Source organism: Chelonoidis abingdonii, chromosome 11 (genome assembly GCF_003597395.2).
Source record: "Chelonoidis abingdonii isolate Lonesome George chromosome 11, CheloAbing_2.0, whole genome shotgun sequence".
Classification (NCBI taxonomy): domain Eukaryota; kingdom Metazoa; phylum Chordata; order Testudines; family Testudinidae; genus Chelonoidis; species Chelonoidis abingdonii.
Window position 1 is genome coordinate 14,674,844 of NC_133779.1, and position 14,631 is coordinate 14,689,474.

Sequence of the window (14,631 nt, forward strand, 5' to 3'; positions counted from 1 at the left end):
GCTCAAAACCCTAGCACCGGTCCTGCGGCCAGGCCTTCTCCGACCCGTCCAACCGGCAGCGCCACAAGAACATCCACACGGGCCGGTGGCCCTTTAGCTGCGGCGTCTGTGGCATCAGCGTCCGGCAGAAATCCCAGCTGTCCCGCCGGCGGCAATGCCTGGCTTCCACTGCTCCTTCTGTGGCCAGCGCTTCAAGAACAAGGCGACACTGGATTCCCACCACTCCCAGCACCTCAAGCTGGGCCCAACCGGGCAGCGTCTCCACCAGCACGACCGACTCAAGAAATGCTTCAGGACCTCCTCCAACCTGCACAAACATGCCGGGATCCACACAGGCGCCAGGCCCTTCGCCTGCCTCCAGGGCTTCTGCAACGCCAGTGACTTGCTGACGCACCAGCGGCTGCACACGGGCGAGAGGTCCTACCAGTGCTCCTGTAACCCACCCACCTCCTCGGTGTGGTGTTCTGTCCCATCTAGTGGCACCGAGACCAATTAGAGAGAGATTAATGAGTTTCCTCTACAGCCTTCGCTAACGGCCAGTTGGCTTTTAGCTCAGGCAGTAGAGCAGGGGTGGCCAGCCTGAGCCTGAGGAGCCAGAATTTACCAATGTACATTGCCAAAGAGCCACAGTCAGCAGCCCCCATCAGCTCCCCTACTCCTCCCAGCGCCTCCCGCCGATCAGAGCCTCCTCCACCCTCCCTGCATCTCCTGATCAGCTGTTTCTTGGTGTGCAGGAAGCTCCTGGGGGTGGGGGAAGGAAAGGGCTGGACTGGGGGCAGGGCCTGTGGCAGAGCCAGGGGTTGAGCAGTGAGCACCCCCCCCAGCACATTGGAAAGTTGGTGCCTGTAGCTCCAGTCCCGGAGTCGGTGCCTGTACAAGGAGCCGCATATTAACTTCTGAAGAGCCGCATGTGGCTCCAGAGCCACAGGTTGGCCACGTCTGCAGCAGAGGCTCATGCACTCAGCTCCCAGGTTCGATCCCATCTGCCGACGACCAGGGTCTGTCGGTGTTAAACCCGCTTTGCCAGGAGAGTTTCAAGCACCTGCATGATGCCTGAGTGCACCACAAGCAGCATCAGCACCACCTTGGGGAGGGTGGGCTGCAGCAGGGTGCTGGCACCAGGGCCAGGCCTCTTCCTGCTCTTGTCATGGTTCAGGCAGGGCACTGCTGCCAGGCACTGCCACAGAAAGCCAGGAGGAGCTGGAGTGCAGCGTCTGCGCCAAACCCTTCTCCCAGGTCTCAGGCTTGCAGCGCCACTGTGTGATCTGCACCGGGCAGCAGCCCTTTCGCTGCCACCTATGCAGCAAAAGCTTGCGGCCCCGGGCAGCAGCACTACCACTGTGTGCCCTGTGGGAAAGTTTTCCGTGAGTCCAGTGACCGGCTGCACCACCAGGAGGTGCACGGCTGCTCACTCTGCCACAAGGCCTGTGCCCATCAGTGCTGCCTGCAGAGCCACCAGCTGTGGCACACCCACAGGGCCTGAGCTGGGGCCCCTGCCTGTTCCAGGGATGCCCTCCCAGGAGGCCTGAGGGACAGAATCCACAGCCCCCCCAGGGGAGGTGGTGTCTGACTCCTGGGAAAGGGAATCTGTGACCCCTGGGGGAGGTGATCTTTGACCCCTAGGGCAGCATGCCCCGGGTGGGGGGCTGGCACCCTGGCTCCTAATCCAGGGGAGGTGGAGGGTCTGGGGCTCCCCACAGTGGCCTGGGCTCCCTGAGCAGCTCTTACCACTTCCCCGCTCTAGCTTCCGGCCTGGGCAGGGCCACGGAGGGGGAGCATTTTGAAAAGGTCACCCCAGGTGGCCCCTGGTGGGCGCAGCAGAGAACGTAGTGACTTGTCTGTCTGCGGACAGGGACCCCCCCGAACACCCCAGCCCCTCGCGAGATAAATGAGATGTGAATTCAATGTCTGTGCCAGTCTTCAAACGATGGGGGGAAGCGGGTGGTTGGTTCAGGGGGGGAGGGACTGGGGATTGGGGGCTTTTCCCCTCTAGGGGGCTCCGGCTCCCATCCGGCCCCAAGGCAGGGACTGGCTGGCTCAGGGGGGTGGGGACTGGGGCATTGGGCCTCTCCGCTCTTTGCCCACAGTCAAGATGGCTTCTCTCTGCCTGCCCCTCGTGTGGCCCACAAGGGCACCTCCAAGGGAGCCTCTTGGAATTTTTATTTCCCTGCCCACAGTAAAGATGGCTCCTTGCCCATCACAATCCCCCGCCCACACTCAAGGGCCCCACTCTTATTACGTCCCCCATGCCCACAGTCAAGATGGCGCCTTTCTGACTACAACTCTCTGCCCACAATCAAGATGGCGACGCTATGACTACACCCTCCCTGCCCACAGTCAAGATGGCGCCTGCCCTAGTCCCCTCCCCTTTGACCAGGGACAGGATGGGGGTAGGGGGCTGGGCCTCGGCAGGAAGTGGAGCTGTGGGGGGAGCGAGGGTCCCATTGGGTCTGTCTGTATCCAATCAGGGTGCTGGGGGCGGGCAGTGGGGCGGCGGGGGGGGGCGAGGGGCGCAGCCTGGGCCCCCTCTTGCCGTGGGGCCGGCACCCGGGACCCTCCGCCTGGGGCGGAAGTGACGAGCCCCGGCTGCCAAAATGTCGGCGCCCAGAGGGAGCTGTAAGTACTGGGGGGGGGGCGCCCCCCCACCGGGGACTGGGGGAGCACAAAGAGCCAGGAATGGGGAACCTCCAGCTCTGGCTCCAGCCGCCCCTGCTCTGACCACTGGCCCCCACGCCCCTTCCAGAGCCAGGGAGAGAATCCAGGAGTCCTGGCTCCCAGCCGCCCCTGCTCTAACCACTAGACCCCACTCCCCTCCCAGAGCCAGGAAGAGAACCCAGGAGTCCTGGCTCCCAGTCCCCCCTGCTCTAACCACTAGACCCCACTCCCCTCCCAGAGCCAGGGAGAGAACCCAGGAGTCCTGGCTCCCAGCCTCCCTGCTCTAACCACTAGAGACCACTCCCCTCCCAGAGCCAGAGAGAGAACCCAGGAGTCCTGGCTCCCAGCCCTTCCCCCAGCTCTGACCACTGGCCCCCATGCCTCTGCCAGAGTGGAGAAGAGAACCCAGGAGTCCTGTCCCGCCCCCGCCAGTCACAGGTTTCTGCTGGCTGATGGCCCGAGCGGTTATAAATAGAGGGGCAGAGCCAGGGCTTTGGAATTAATCTTCCTCTACTCGGGGCGCTGAGAGCCAGGCAATGGCAATCAGGAGATTAACGAGGCCGGCGGGTTTATAACGGTCTGTGGGTAATTACCAGTCCTGTCCCCACCCTGGGGTGGGATCAGAGCCAGCGCCACCTAGAGGGAGTATCGCTAACTCAGCTTCTGTTTACAATTCCCAGAGCCATCCGTGGGACTGGCGGTGATGGAGCTCTATGGCACTGATCTGCCCGGGGGACTGGGCACCGACTGGGCAGAGGAGCCCGGGCAACCCCCCGGCCGGGCACCTGGCACCATCGAGTGCATGATCCCATGCTTGGACCCGGAGGACGGTCCAGACGGGCTGGCGCCGACCCTGCTGACGGACAACGGGGCGGGCGCCCGGGTGCCCTTCCACTGCTCCGAGTGCGACAAGAGCTTCCGGTACCGCTCGGACCTGCGGCGCCACTTTGCCCGGCACACGGAACTCAAACCCTTCCAGTGCCCACACTGCAGCAAGAGCTTCAAGCACTCCTTCAACCTGGTCAACCACATCCGCAGCCACACCGGCGAACGCCCTTACCGCTGCACGGTCTGCCCCAAGGGCTTCCGCGACTCCACCGGCCTGCTCCACCACCAGGTGGTGCACACGGGCGAGAAACCCTACTGCTGCCACGTCTGCGAGCTCCGTTTTTCCTCCCGCAGTAGCCTGGGCCGGCACCTGAAGCGCCAGCACTGCCCTCCCCCCGGAGGGGGCGCCCCCGAGCCACCCAGCGCCACCCGCTACCTGGAGCGCCTGTGTGGCCAGGGGCGGGCGGCCCCTTATGGCTGCGGGGCCTGCGGGCGCCACTTCCGGCTGGCACCCGAGCTGGGGAAGCACTGGCTGGCTCACACCGACATCAAGCCCTTCAAGTGCCCCGACTGTGAGCGGGACTTTAACGCCCCCTCCCTGCTGGAGCGCCACAAACTCACGCACGCCAAGGACCGGCCGCTGCTCTTGCCCTGCCAAGGGTGCGTGGGCAAGGGGGCCCCGGGGCAGCAGGCTCCGCAAGGGCCAGGCTGCCCGGCCTGCAAGCCCCAGGACACCCGCCCCCTGGACAGCCTGTACCAGTGCGAGTGTGGCACCTTCTTTGCCAACGCCGGCACCCTGGCTGCTCACCTGGCAGCCCACACGGGTGAGGCCTCCTTCGCCTGTGGCATCTGCGGCATGAGCTTTGGGGCCCTGCCACCCCTGGAGGCCCACCAGCTGAGCCACGCCATGCTGCTGCCCCCGGAGGGCGCTCCTCAGCCAGTGGCGGCGGGGCCTGTGCCGCCGGCCAGTGGGGAGCTGGAGCACCACCTGCTGCCGCGGCTGGAGCTACGGGCTTTCCCTGCCCGGCCTGGCAAGAAGCTATACAAGTGCACGGAGTGCGAGAAGTTCTTCCGCAGCCCGCGGGATCTGGACCGGCACGTGCTGGTGCACACGGGTGAGAAACCCTACCAGTGCACCGAGTGCGGCAAGTTCTTCCGGCACGAGTGCTACCTGAAACGGCACCGGCTGCTCCACAGCGGGGAGCGCCCCTTCCAATGCAGCGTCTGCCACAAGGGTTTCATCACCTTCAGCAACCTCTCCCGCCACCTCAAACTGCACCGTGGCATCGACTAGCCGGGCGGGCCCCTGACAGCCCCGGCCGGCCTGCACGTCCTGCCTCCCACCTCCAGCTCTCCCTGCTGGCGTAGCCACAGGCCAGCGTGTTCTGCTCGGCTGCCCTTTCGGTGCTGGGCTGCGCACACCGGTTTGTTATTGTAGGGTCTCTGGCACATGTCAGTTTATTTTTGTAGGGTCACTCAAGCACTGGGCTGCACAGATTGGTTTGTTATTGTAGGGTCTCATTGCACGTGCCGGTTTGTTTTTGTAGGGTCACTCATGAGCGCCGGGCTGCACAGATCTGTTTGTTATTGTAGAGTCTCTGCACCTGCCGGTTTGGTACTGTCGGGTCTCATTGCGCACGCTGGTTTGTTTTTGTAGGGTCTAAATTCAAATGGCAATCTACTGGTTTGTTATTGCTGGATCACTTGTTAGTGCTGGGTTGTACACAATGGTTTGTTGTTCTAGGGTCTCGTACACGCTGGTTTGTTATTGTAGGGTCTCACTACATATGCTGGCTCGTCATTGTTCGGTCCCTCTCAAGCTGGGGACTGCACAGAGAATTGTTGTTAGAGGGAGTTGGGACTGTGTGGGCCAGTCTGTTCTTGCATGGTCTTTTGAAAGTGCTCAGACAGCTGTGCGCCCTAGGCTAGTTATCAGCCCTGCCCTTGCTTCCGTGGGACAGAAGACTCGGCAGTCACTGAGAAGGAATATATCTAGGGATTCTGCACTGAGACTACTGACTCCCCCAGCCTGCACCGCCCGGCATCCCCAGTAGGGGTCGCTGGGCCCAAAGGGACCCTGGCACTGCCCCAGCCTGCACTGCCCGGCATCCCCAGTAGGGGTCTCTGGGCCCAGAGGGACCCTGGCACTGTCCCAGCCTGTGCTGCCCGGCATCTCCAGTAGGGGTCTCTGGGCCCAGAGGGACCCTGGCACTGTCCCAGCCTGTGCTGCCCGGCATCTCCAGTAGGGGTCTCTGGGCCCAGAGGGACCCTGGCACTGCCCCAGCCTGTGCTGCCCGGCATTCCCACTAGGGGTCTCTGGGCCCAGAGAGCTCCTGGCACTGCCCCAGCTTGCAATGCCCAGCATCCCCAGTAGGGGTCTCTGGGCCCAGAGCAACACTGGTGCTTCCCCAGCCTGCACTGCCCGGCATCCCCACTAGGGGTCTGTGTACATCCAGGGCCATAGTGTCTCCTGGACACTATCCCTTCCTGCACTGCTCTGTTCAGTGGTTTTGCCCTGTGTGCCCCCATCTTTCCCCTGTGACCCCCCTGTCATGGACCCTCTCTTATCAGTTCACAGCAGCTGGGGGTCTGGCCCCATTGACTCAATGGAGCTGCTGCCATTGACCCTAGCTGGGGGTCTGGTCCCATGGACTCAATGGAGCTACGGCCCATTGACTCCAGGTGGTGGTCTGGCCCCATTGACTCAATGGAGCTATGGCCCATTGATGCAAGCTGGGGGTCTGGCCCCATGGACTCAACGGAGCTATGCCCATTGACCCCAGCTGAGGGTCTGGCCCCATGGACTCAATGGAGCTATGCCCATTGACACCAGCTGGGGGTCTGGCCCCATTGACTCAATGAAGCTACATCTGATTTATTCCAGTTTATGCATCTATCATCTAGGGAGAGCAGAATATTGGAGCCATGAGGGTAATTTTAAGGCCGTGGCTTAAGGCTGCCCCAGAGACTAGGCAAGGCCTTTAACATACAGACTCGGACTCAATCGGACCAGAAGGAATCTCCAGATTCTTCCCTGCACTGTGGTCCGTGCAACCCCGACCCAGGTGGCCTGAGCTGCCACACTGCCTCCCCACGGGCTGGATGGCATCAGCTTGGATCCCACCGCTAACACCAAATCCTTAGTGATGGCCAAGACCTCTTCACATGCACGCACATCCTAGTCCGCGCTGGTGACTGGAGAACGAGCAAGCCTGGGAGCTTGGCTCTAGCCCTGCCTGTCTCCTCTAAGCCTAGAGTGCGGAGCCTGGAAACAGAAACGACTGCAGGATGTCGGGGTGTCACACAGACGCCCCTTCCCCAACCTTCCACATGCCCTCTCACCCGGCTAGGTCCTTGAAAAGATGCTTCTCTCCCATTGCACGCTGGTATGTTATTGTAGGGTCTCTCGGTTGTGTGCTCCACACCCTTCGGTTATTGTAAGGTCTCTAAGAAATGCCCAAGGTCACGCTTGTTGTTATAGATTCTCTCAGGAGTGCTGGGGCTGCACACACTCTGTCGTTATTGTAGGGTCTCTCATATTGCCGAGGGTCACACTTGTTATTGTAGGGTCATTTGCAGACATTGCCAGTTCAGTACCACAGGGAAACTCCTGTGCTGCAGATGCTGGTTTATTATTGTAGGGTCTCTCATAAACACATGGTTGCCCACACTGGTTTGCAGTTGTGAGATCTCTGCTGGACACTAGGCTGCAGCCACTAGGGCTTGTTATTGTAGGGTCTCCTCAACGCTGGGTCGCACACATCAGCTTGTTATTGTGAGGTCTCCCAGGAGTGCAGATCTGTGGACACTTTGCTCAGCTGCAGAAGGGTCACGGCGCTGGTTTTGAGGGGAGGGGAGACAGACGCTGGAGCCGGAGCTGGGAAGAGAGTGAATCTCAGATTTTGGATTGACTGGGCCTCCCCTATCCCTTGGCTGAACAAGGAATCCCCTGCATGTGATATCCCGCCGTGGCGCCAACTCTAGTTCCCAAGAGCCAGATCCCCGTTTTAAAAGAATCTTTTTTTGGTTTAAAATAGTTTAGCGTCGTTTTTTTCTCTCCCTTTGTTTGTAAAAGATCCCCCAAACTGCCCTGCTGAGAAACTCGACTCTGAAAAGCCAGAAATAAAAAAACTCTTTCTCCCTCCTGACCAAATCCCAGCTTTTATTTTTTCCGGATGCCAAAAACTGGCGGGGAGGGTATGGGGGATGAGGACAGGCCCCAAGATTGGGCAGGACTCCCTGGGACATCTGCTCCTTTTTCTTCGGGTCAGCAAATCCAGTCAGCTCACCCCTTGTCAGATCACCCCTTTCGAAACTGATCAAAACCCATCTTCAAACCAGAGAGGCCGGTTGCCCCCTGCTTCTCCAGTGGGAAGACTGCTCCAGGACCTCACTCAGTTTTTGGTTAAAAACCGCCTTTGAAATGGACCCACGGCCCATTTACTTTGGGTCTGTTCTGTCCTGCAGCATTGCTTGCTTTTCTCCCTGCCTGGTGGCGACGTCCGGCAGTTTAGGCTAAACACGCCGAGCTCTTTCACTCTCTGCTGCTACGATCAGCTCTCCTGTAGCCCGATCAGTGTGTGGGTTTTCTGAACAAACCCAACTTCAGTTCGAACAGCAGCTCCTAAAATGAAATTGCAGTGGTTAGATACAACATTTGATACGCATTTTTTTTTTTTACCCTTGATTATGATCTAGTTGTGGATCCACCAGCCGTGTCACTGGTTAGCTTACCGAAAAGAAGATCGAGCGGTGATTTGGTTACGGTTACCTTCTGGGAGAAGCACTACACGTGTAACGGGGCGGTCTGTGTGCTTTAAAGGGATCTAGGGCTCAGCCCAACCCCTTTTCCATGACCTGGCTTACCCCGTCTGGACCTGAGCCATTGGTCACAGTTCAGGGCACATTCCTGGTGGAAGTAGAAATTCATGGAGTTTGCTTCCATCTTGTTTATTTACAAAGTCCTGGCGGACAACGAATGAGAGCAGTGTCTGAGCGTGCTGCCCCTCAACAACAGACCCCGTAGCGCACTCTCTAGCTTTTCCCATGTCCTGCGCCATGCTCACAGGCTGGTGCGTGGCTGTCTCGCTTTTCTGCCTCCGAGGCCTCTCTGTTGCCAGGATCCGTGGCCACGACTACGCTACAGGCTTTGGCTGACGCCCCTGGTAAGGCAGCATACAGCCAACGGTTGCATACTGCTCGGGCGCTCGGCTGCTGGCATTGGCGCTGAGGGTATGCGCCGGGAGCCCATGGCTAGTGCGCCGCGGAGAGGTGGCACAGAGGTGCCGCACGTTGCCGTCTGGCTCAGTGCCTCTTGGGAACCTACCCAGAGATCTCAACTTTCTCCATCTCACAGTAACAATATAGGCAAGGGTCTAGGAGCGGGGGAAGGAAGCAATGTCAGAAGGAGGGCTGGTGGGGCAGCTCCTGATCTCAGCCCAGAAAACCCCAAAGACACCCCCTTAGGAGGACTAGCCTTGAGCAGCTAAAGAAGAATTTTGAGCACTGTGAAAGACCCTGCAAATGAGGACCTTGTTCGTAGGCCGGGGAGGAAATTATTGCAAGAACGGGAGTGAGCTGGGGGGGTGTTTTTGGGAAGAACACGTAAGTTATTGGTCTCAAAAGCCGATTGGATGATATTTAATGCTCTGTGCTATACAGGAGGTCAGATGGATGGTCCCTCCTTGCTTTAAACTATTGATCTCTTACCTGCCTTCATCTGTCTATACGCGTTCCTGTTCTACGTTTGGAAAAAAGCGGGATGATGAACTCACATGTGACAGTGCTAGGGGAATGTTTGCTATTCCCTCAGTAACTAGCATTTTAAATGACAGCTAGTAAAGTCAACCCATTTGCAATCAGCAGGCCCAGACAACTTGCACCCAAGAGTGTGCAAAGAATTGGCCGAGGCACTCTCTGACCCATTAACAAACCTGCGGAAGTCCCCAAGGACTGGGAACAAGCGAATGTTGTGCCAGTGTTTGAAATGGTCAACAGAATGAACCGGGTACGTGTAGGCTGGTTAGCTTGATATTGATCCTGGGTAAAATCATGGGGAGGCCAATATGGGACATGGTCAGTAGAGAATGACAGGAGCTAAGAGCCTAGCTCCTGTAGATCACTTTCCGTCAGCTGATCCCAAAGCGCTTAACCAATGAGGGCAGCATTATCTTCTCGATTTTAAAAAAGGGGAAACAGAGGCAGACTGAGGGGCACTGTTATTTGGCCAAGGCCACCCAGCTGGCCAGTGGCAGAGCCAAGATTTGCTGAGTGTCAGTCCAGTGTCTTGCCCGCTAGACCACGGTCCCTGCCCCAATTAACGTCAGCCACGGTGGTTCTAGGGAAATAGCGAATCCAGTTCCCCGAGAGGTGGTAGCACTGTCTGCACGGAGGTTGACATGCCCCAGCCACTGCCCAACATTAAAGGGTGAAATGAGGTTTGGTAGCCAGGGCCCTCAGCTCTGGCCAACACCCCACTCCAAATCCTTCTCCCCTTTGATTGAAAGCTCCAGGAACCAAGGAGAGACAAGTTGAAATGTCAAGTATTAAACGAAGCTTCCATCTGCACAACCTCCTTCGTTCCTTGTGGCCAGCCCGTGCCTGGAGAAGGAAAAGCCGCCTCGTCTGACTGTCTCTTCGAGGGTAGTAATGGCCCTTTCGGGGTAAAGAGACGTGAGCTCAGCTGGGTTTGCTGAATCCAACCCTGTTGGGGTGCAGCTGGAGCCGGTGGAGATGTCGGCTGGATTTCTGGCCCGGTTCGGTCGGGACAGCTCTCAGGATTAAGACGAAGAAGGTCTGGGGTCCCAGGAGTCTGGGGGGTTGGGTGGGGGCAGCCGTGATGGTGAAGCTTGCTCCAGTTGGCAATTTTTCTCCCCCTCCCCCAAATTTCTTTCTATAAGGACCCCAAAAGGGAGTGATGGGTGGAACAGCCTGTCTCCATATCTGTCCACCAGTTAGGCCTAGTTCCTAACACCACCGATTTCTCACCCCACGCTTCTGTTTACCAAGCATGATGTTAACACAGTCCCTGAGTTATAGCAGGTGGCCTTTTGGTCTGGACTAATTCAGTCTTTCCCTGTCCCTTTCCTACCTTTTCCCATCGGCCTTCATTAGTAGAGGTTACTGTGGCATCTCACGACCCGTCACAGACGTGTTATAGCTGATCTCTCAATTAGGGGAAATCTGTAGGTCCAGGTATTCCAAAATAATACAGGTTTGGTTGGTAAATTAGCTGTCCTGATGTAATACTCTTAGGCTGCTGTCTGGCTTAATATACTGCCCCTATCAGAGGGGTTCAAAACTGGCTAACTGATAGATCTCAAAGACGAGCTCGAAAGCTCGTGTGACGGAGTAGGGAGTGGGGCGGATTGACCTGGGAATGTTGCGGGGGAGTTTTACTGGGACTGTGCATTGGTGATGGGAGAGCAGGGTGTGACTTCACTTCAGGGATGATACCTGAGCACATAACCTGAGCCCAGGAGAGATGTTGGGGCCAGGTGATGCCTTTTGCCCAGGACAAAGGCTGGAGGAGGAGCCAGGGGGAGGCTGGGTGAGACGGCTGGATAGGATTTCAGTTTGGAGCTGGCTGGGGAAATGGAAGGAGTCCCAGGGCTGGGGTCTAAGCTCCTTGCCCCCCAGCGGGATCTGACTGAGAGGTCCTGTTTGTAGCTACAAGCTCTGTTTTGGACTGTGTTCCTGTCATCTAATAAACCTTCTGTTTTACTGGCTGGCTGAGTGTCACGGTGAATCGCAGGAAAAAGGGGGATGCTGGGCCTGACTCCCCCGCGCTCCGTGGGAGCTCGTCTCTCTTGCCAACAGAAGCTGGTCCAATGCACGATCTGAACTCACTCGCCTTCTCTCGCCAATATCCTGGGACCCACCCGGCTTGAACAACGCTGCGAACGCTGCCCGAGTTGGACAGGGTTCAGAAAAGGGCTACAAGAAGGATCAAAGGTCTGGGAAATCTGCCTTCCAACGAGTGGCTAATGGAGCTCAATCTATTTAGATGCATAGGTACTAAGGACCGAGGGACTGGTCCAACTGCTGGTATAACGAGGCCGAGCACAATTTGATTTTTATATTTTTATAATTTTGGTGGAAAGGGTTATAGCAGCTTCCCTCTCATGCAAATCTGCACCAGGTTCAAAATCTGTGTCTGTGTCCCTTGGTCCTTTGTGCTGCTGTCTTCTGGGTGTTGTCCCAATGCTGCAAAGAGGCTGTTTCCAAAAGAACAGGTTTCAGAGTAGCAGCCTTATTAGTCTGTATCCGCAAAAAGAACAGGAGTACTTGTGGCAGCTTAGAGACTAACAAATTTATTTCAGCATGAGCTTTCGTGGGCTACAGCTATATCTCCTGTCTGTGTGTTCCATTTTATGCATCCGATGAAGTGAGCTGTAGCCCACGAAAGCTCACGCTGAAATAAATTTGTTAGTCTCTAAGGTGCCACACATACTCCTGTTCTTTTTCCAAAAGAAGGTGCTGGCTTCTAACCCCGAGGCCGTCAGTATGTCTGCTCATCTTTAATGAGCCCCCTTGACACCTTTTATTGTCCTTGGGTCTGGCTCCCAGTCCCTCTCCAAGGGCTGCAACTGTCTGGAGGTGCTGCCTCACCCCTCGTTCATTCAACAAGGCAATTGATTGGGGGCGGGGGGGAAGATTTTATTCTACTCCTAGCAAAAAGACATTTTTCTTCTACTTTAACTATCCTTAGGGGCTATAACAGGGGTCGGCAACCTTTCAAAAGTGGGGTGCCGAATCTTCATTTATTCACTCTGATTTAAGGTTTCGCACGGTGCCGGTACTACATTTTAACGTTTTTAGATGGTCTCTTTCTATAAGTCTATAATACAGAACTAAACTATTGTTGTATATAAAGTAAATAAGGTTTTTAAAATGTTTAAGAAGCTTCATTTAAAATTAAATTAAAATGCAGAGCCCCCTGGACCAGTGGCCAGGACCCGGGCAATGTGAGCGCCACTGAAAATCAGCTCGCGTGCCGCCTTCGGCAGCCGTGCCATAAGTTGCCTACCCCTGGGCTGTAACATTATACCAAGGCTTAACACAAAGTTTTCTATATAGGGGCCTGATACAAAGGACTTGATACAAAGTTGTACGAAAATAGCTTAATACAGGGCTATACGAAGAAGCATAATACAAAATCATAGGAAAGTTATGTGAAGATGCTTAATACAGAGATTTAGCTACACAGGAACTTATGGGGGTGGGTCAGGCACTAATTATTTAATGCCAGACGATGTTGAGATTCATCATGTTAAAACTCTAGAACCGTTAAAACACTAATGGTCAACAGCACCTGTCAAAATAGACAAAGCAAACAGCCTTTAATCAAGCTGCATATTTAGGGCCCTACCAAATTCACGGCCATGAAAAACGCATCACGGACTGTGCAATCTGGTGTGTTTCTCCCTCCCCTCGCCCCATGAAATAGACCAGCGTTTCCCAAATTGGGAAACGGAGTTGTTGGGGGATCACAAGCTTATTGTGGGGGGATCACAAGTTTATTGTAGGGGGATCGCAGTTATTTCTTCACTGGCTTCAGAGCTGGGTGGCCGGGGAGCCGCGGCTGGTGCCTGGAGAGCAGTGGTTGTTGGCTGGGCACCCAGCTCTGAAGGCTGCGCCCCGCCAGCAGCAGCGCAGAAGTCAGGGTGGCAATACCACAACCCCCATCCACAATAACCTTGTGACCCCCCCCCCACTCCTTTTTGGGTCAGGGCCCTACAGTTACACCACCAGATTTAAACAGCTGAATTCACGGCACTTAACGATTTTTAAAATCCTGTGACTGTTGCGTTGGCCAGATGGACAGTGAATTCGGTAGGGCCCTACTCATGTTTCCTCCTTTGCTTGGCTGTACAGTTTGATTCTTATGGATGAAAATCTTTGGGCAGCGGTTTGTGCGGAGGCAGTGAAATTGACCCTTATCAGGATGCCATTTACCCATAAAAACTGAATACTTCCAAGCCAAGGTAGGGGACAGGCTGGGAGACGGCCCTGAATGACGTCCAGCTAGTTTCTCCATGGGGCAACTGGATCAAAGGTCCACGGGGGAAGAGATTTCTGGGTGTTGGTGGATTTCACTGAGCAGCAAAAGCCAGAGTGAAGGGAGATAATTTCAAGCTAGAAATAAGGGGCAGAATATTATCAGGGAGGAAAATGAATCACTGAACCAACGGAACTGGGGCCTGGGCGGATTCGTTATAAATAAGATCAGGGAGCTGTTAGTAATCGAAACGTTTCTAGGGTTTAATTCACCGGGACAGATATTGCGGTTGGATTTAAATTCCCCAGGCTGCCTTTGGAAACCCGCTACTCTGCGTTGGGTGGTTTCCAGTGGTGCACAGAGGATCCAGTTGAAATCGGGGCCCTGGCAGGCTGGGTGCTGCCCAGACACAGTCACTGAGCCTCAGTGCTCAACACAATGTCTCAAAGCCCCCCCCCCCGCCCTTTGCTATACAGTGCTCCCGCAGCCCGCGCCCCCTACTGCTCCTCCGCTATCCGCCCCGGCTCCCGCAGCCCAGCGCCCCTGCCGGCCACCCGCACCAGCTCCCAACAGCCCAGTGCCCCCCGCCGCCGCGATCAGGAATGGGGGGTTGCGGACTGTCCCCAGCTGGCCCCATCAGTTTCGCTAGTACCCGCTCACTTCCGTATCCACCTCTCTCAGGGTTAACCCCCCCACACCAGCATCTCTGCAAACGGCCTGCTTCCTCCATGTGTGTGAGGGGGGGGGGGGGGCTGCACGTCACAGTCCCCCCCATGAGCACGCGCGCATGGGAGCCCCCAAAATCGCATTCCCCTGGGCCAGGCCCCACCCCGCTCCCGCTAGCCCGGTGTTACCTCTCTTGCCAAGCTGCAGGCTCTGTTGCAAGGCGGGGGCGCAGGGCGGCGACATGTCTGTGTCGCAGACCTATCTCGTCCCTTTCAGAACACACACAAATGGTGCTCACACACACACACTTAGTGCAATTACCGAGCGCGACCGGGCCCGCGCACTTGTGTTCTATCCAGCTTGGGGAGTGGGGTCTAGTGGTTAGAGCGGGGGGGTGGGAGCTGGGAGCCAGGCCGCCTGGGTCGTATCTCTGGCTCTCGGGAGGGAGGTGGGGTCTGGTAAGCTTACAATGCAGAAAGAGA

General features: G+C 56.7%; 1 protein-coding gene across 1 annotated transcript; it reads left to right on the plus strand.

The window, feature by feature from the left end:
* Window positions 1–2,438: 2,438 nt before the first annotated feature.
* FIZ1 (FLT3 interacting zinc finger 1) lies at window positions 2,439–11,244 on the plus strand. Its single transcript, XM_032793008.2, has 2 exons — window positions 2,439–2,616; window positions 3,336–11,244. The coding sequence occupies exon 2, from the start codon at window positions 3,359–3,361 to the stop codon at window positions 4,775–4,777; it is 1,419 nt and encodes a 472-aa protein (XP_032648899.1). The 5' UTR covers window positions 2,439–2,616; window positions 3,336–3,358; the 3' UTR covers window positions 4,778–11,244.
* Window positions 11,245–14,631: the final 3,387 nt, after the last annotated feature.

What these genes read in the sequence shown, in the direction of transcription:
- FIZ1 (XM_032793008.2), top strand. Translation starts at nt 3,359, where the DNA reads ATGGAGCTCTATGGCACTGATCTGCCCGGGGGACTGGGCACCGACTGG.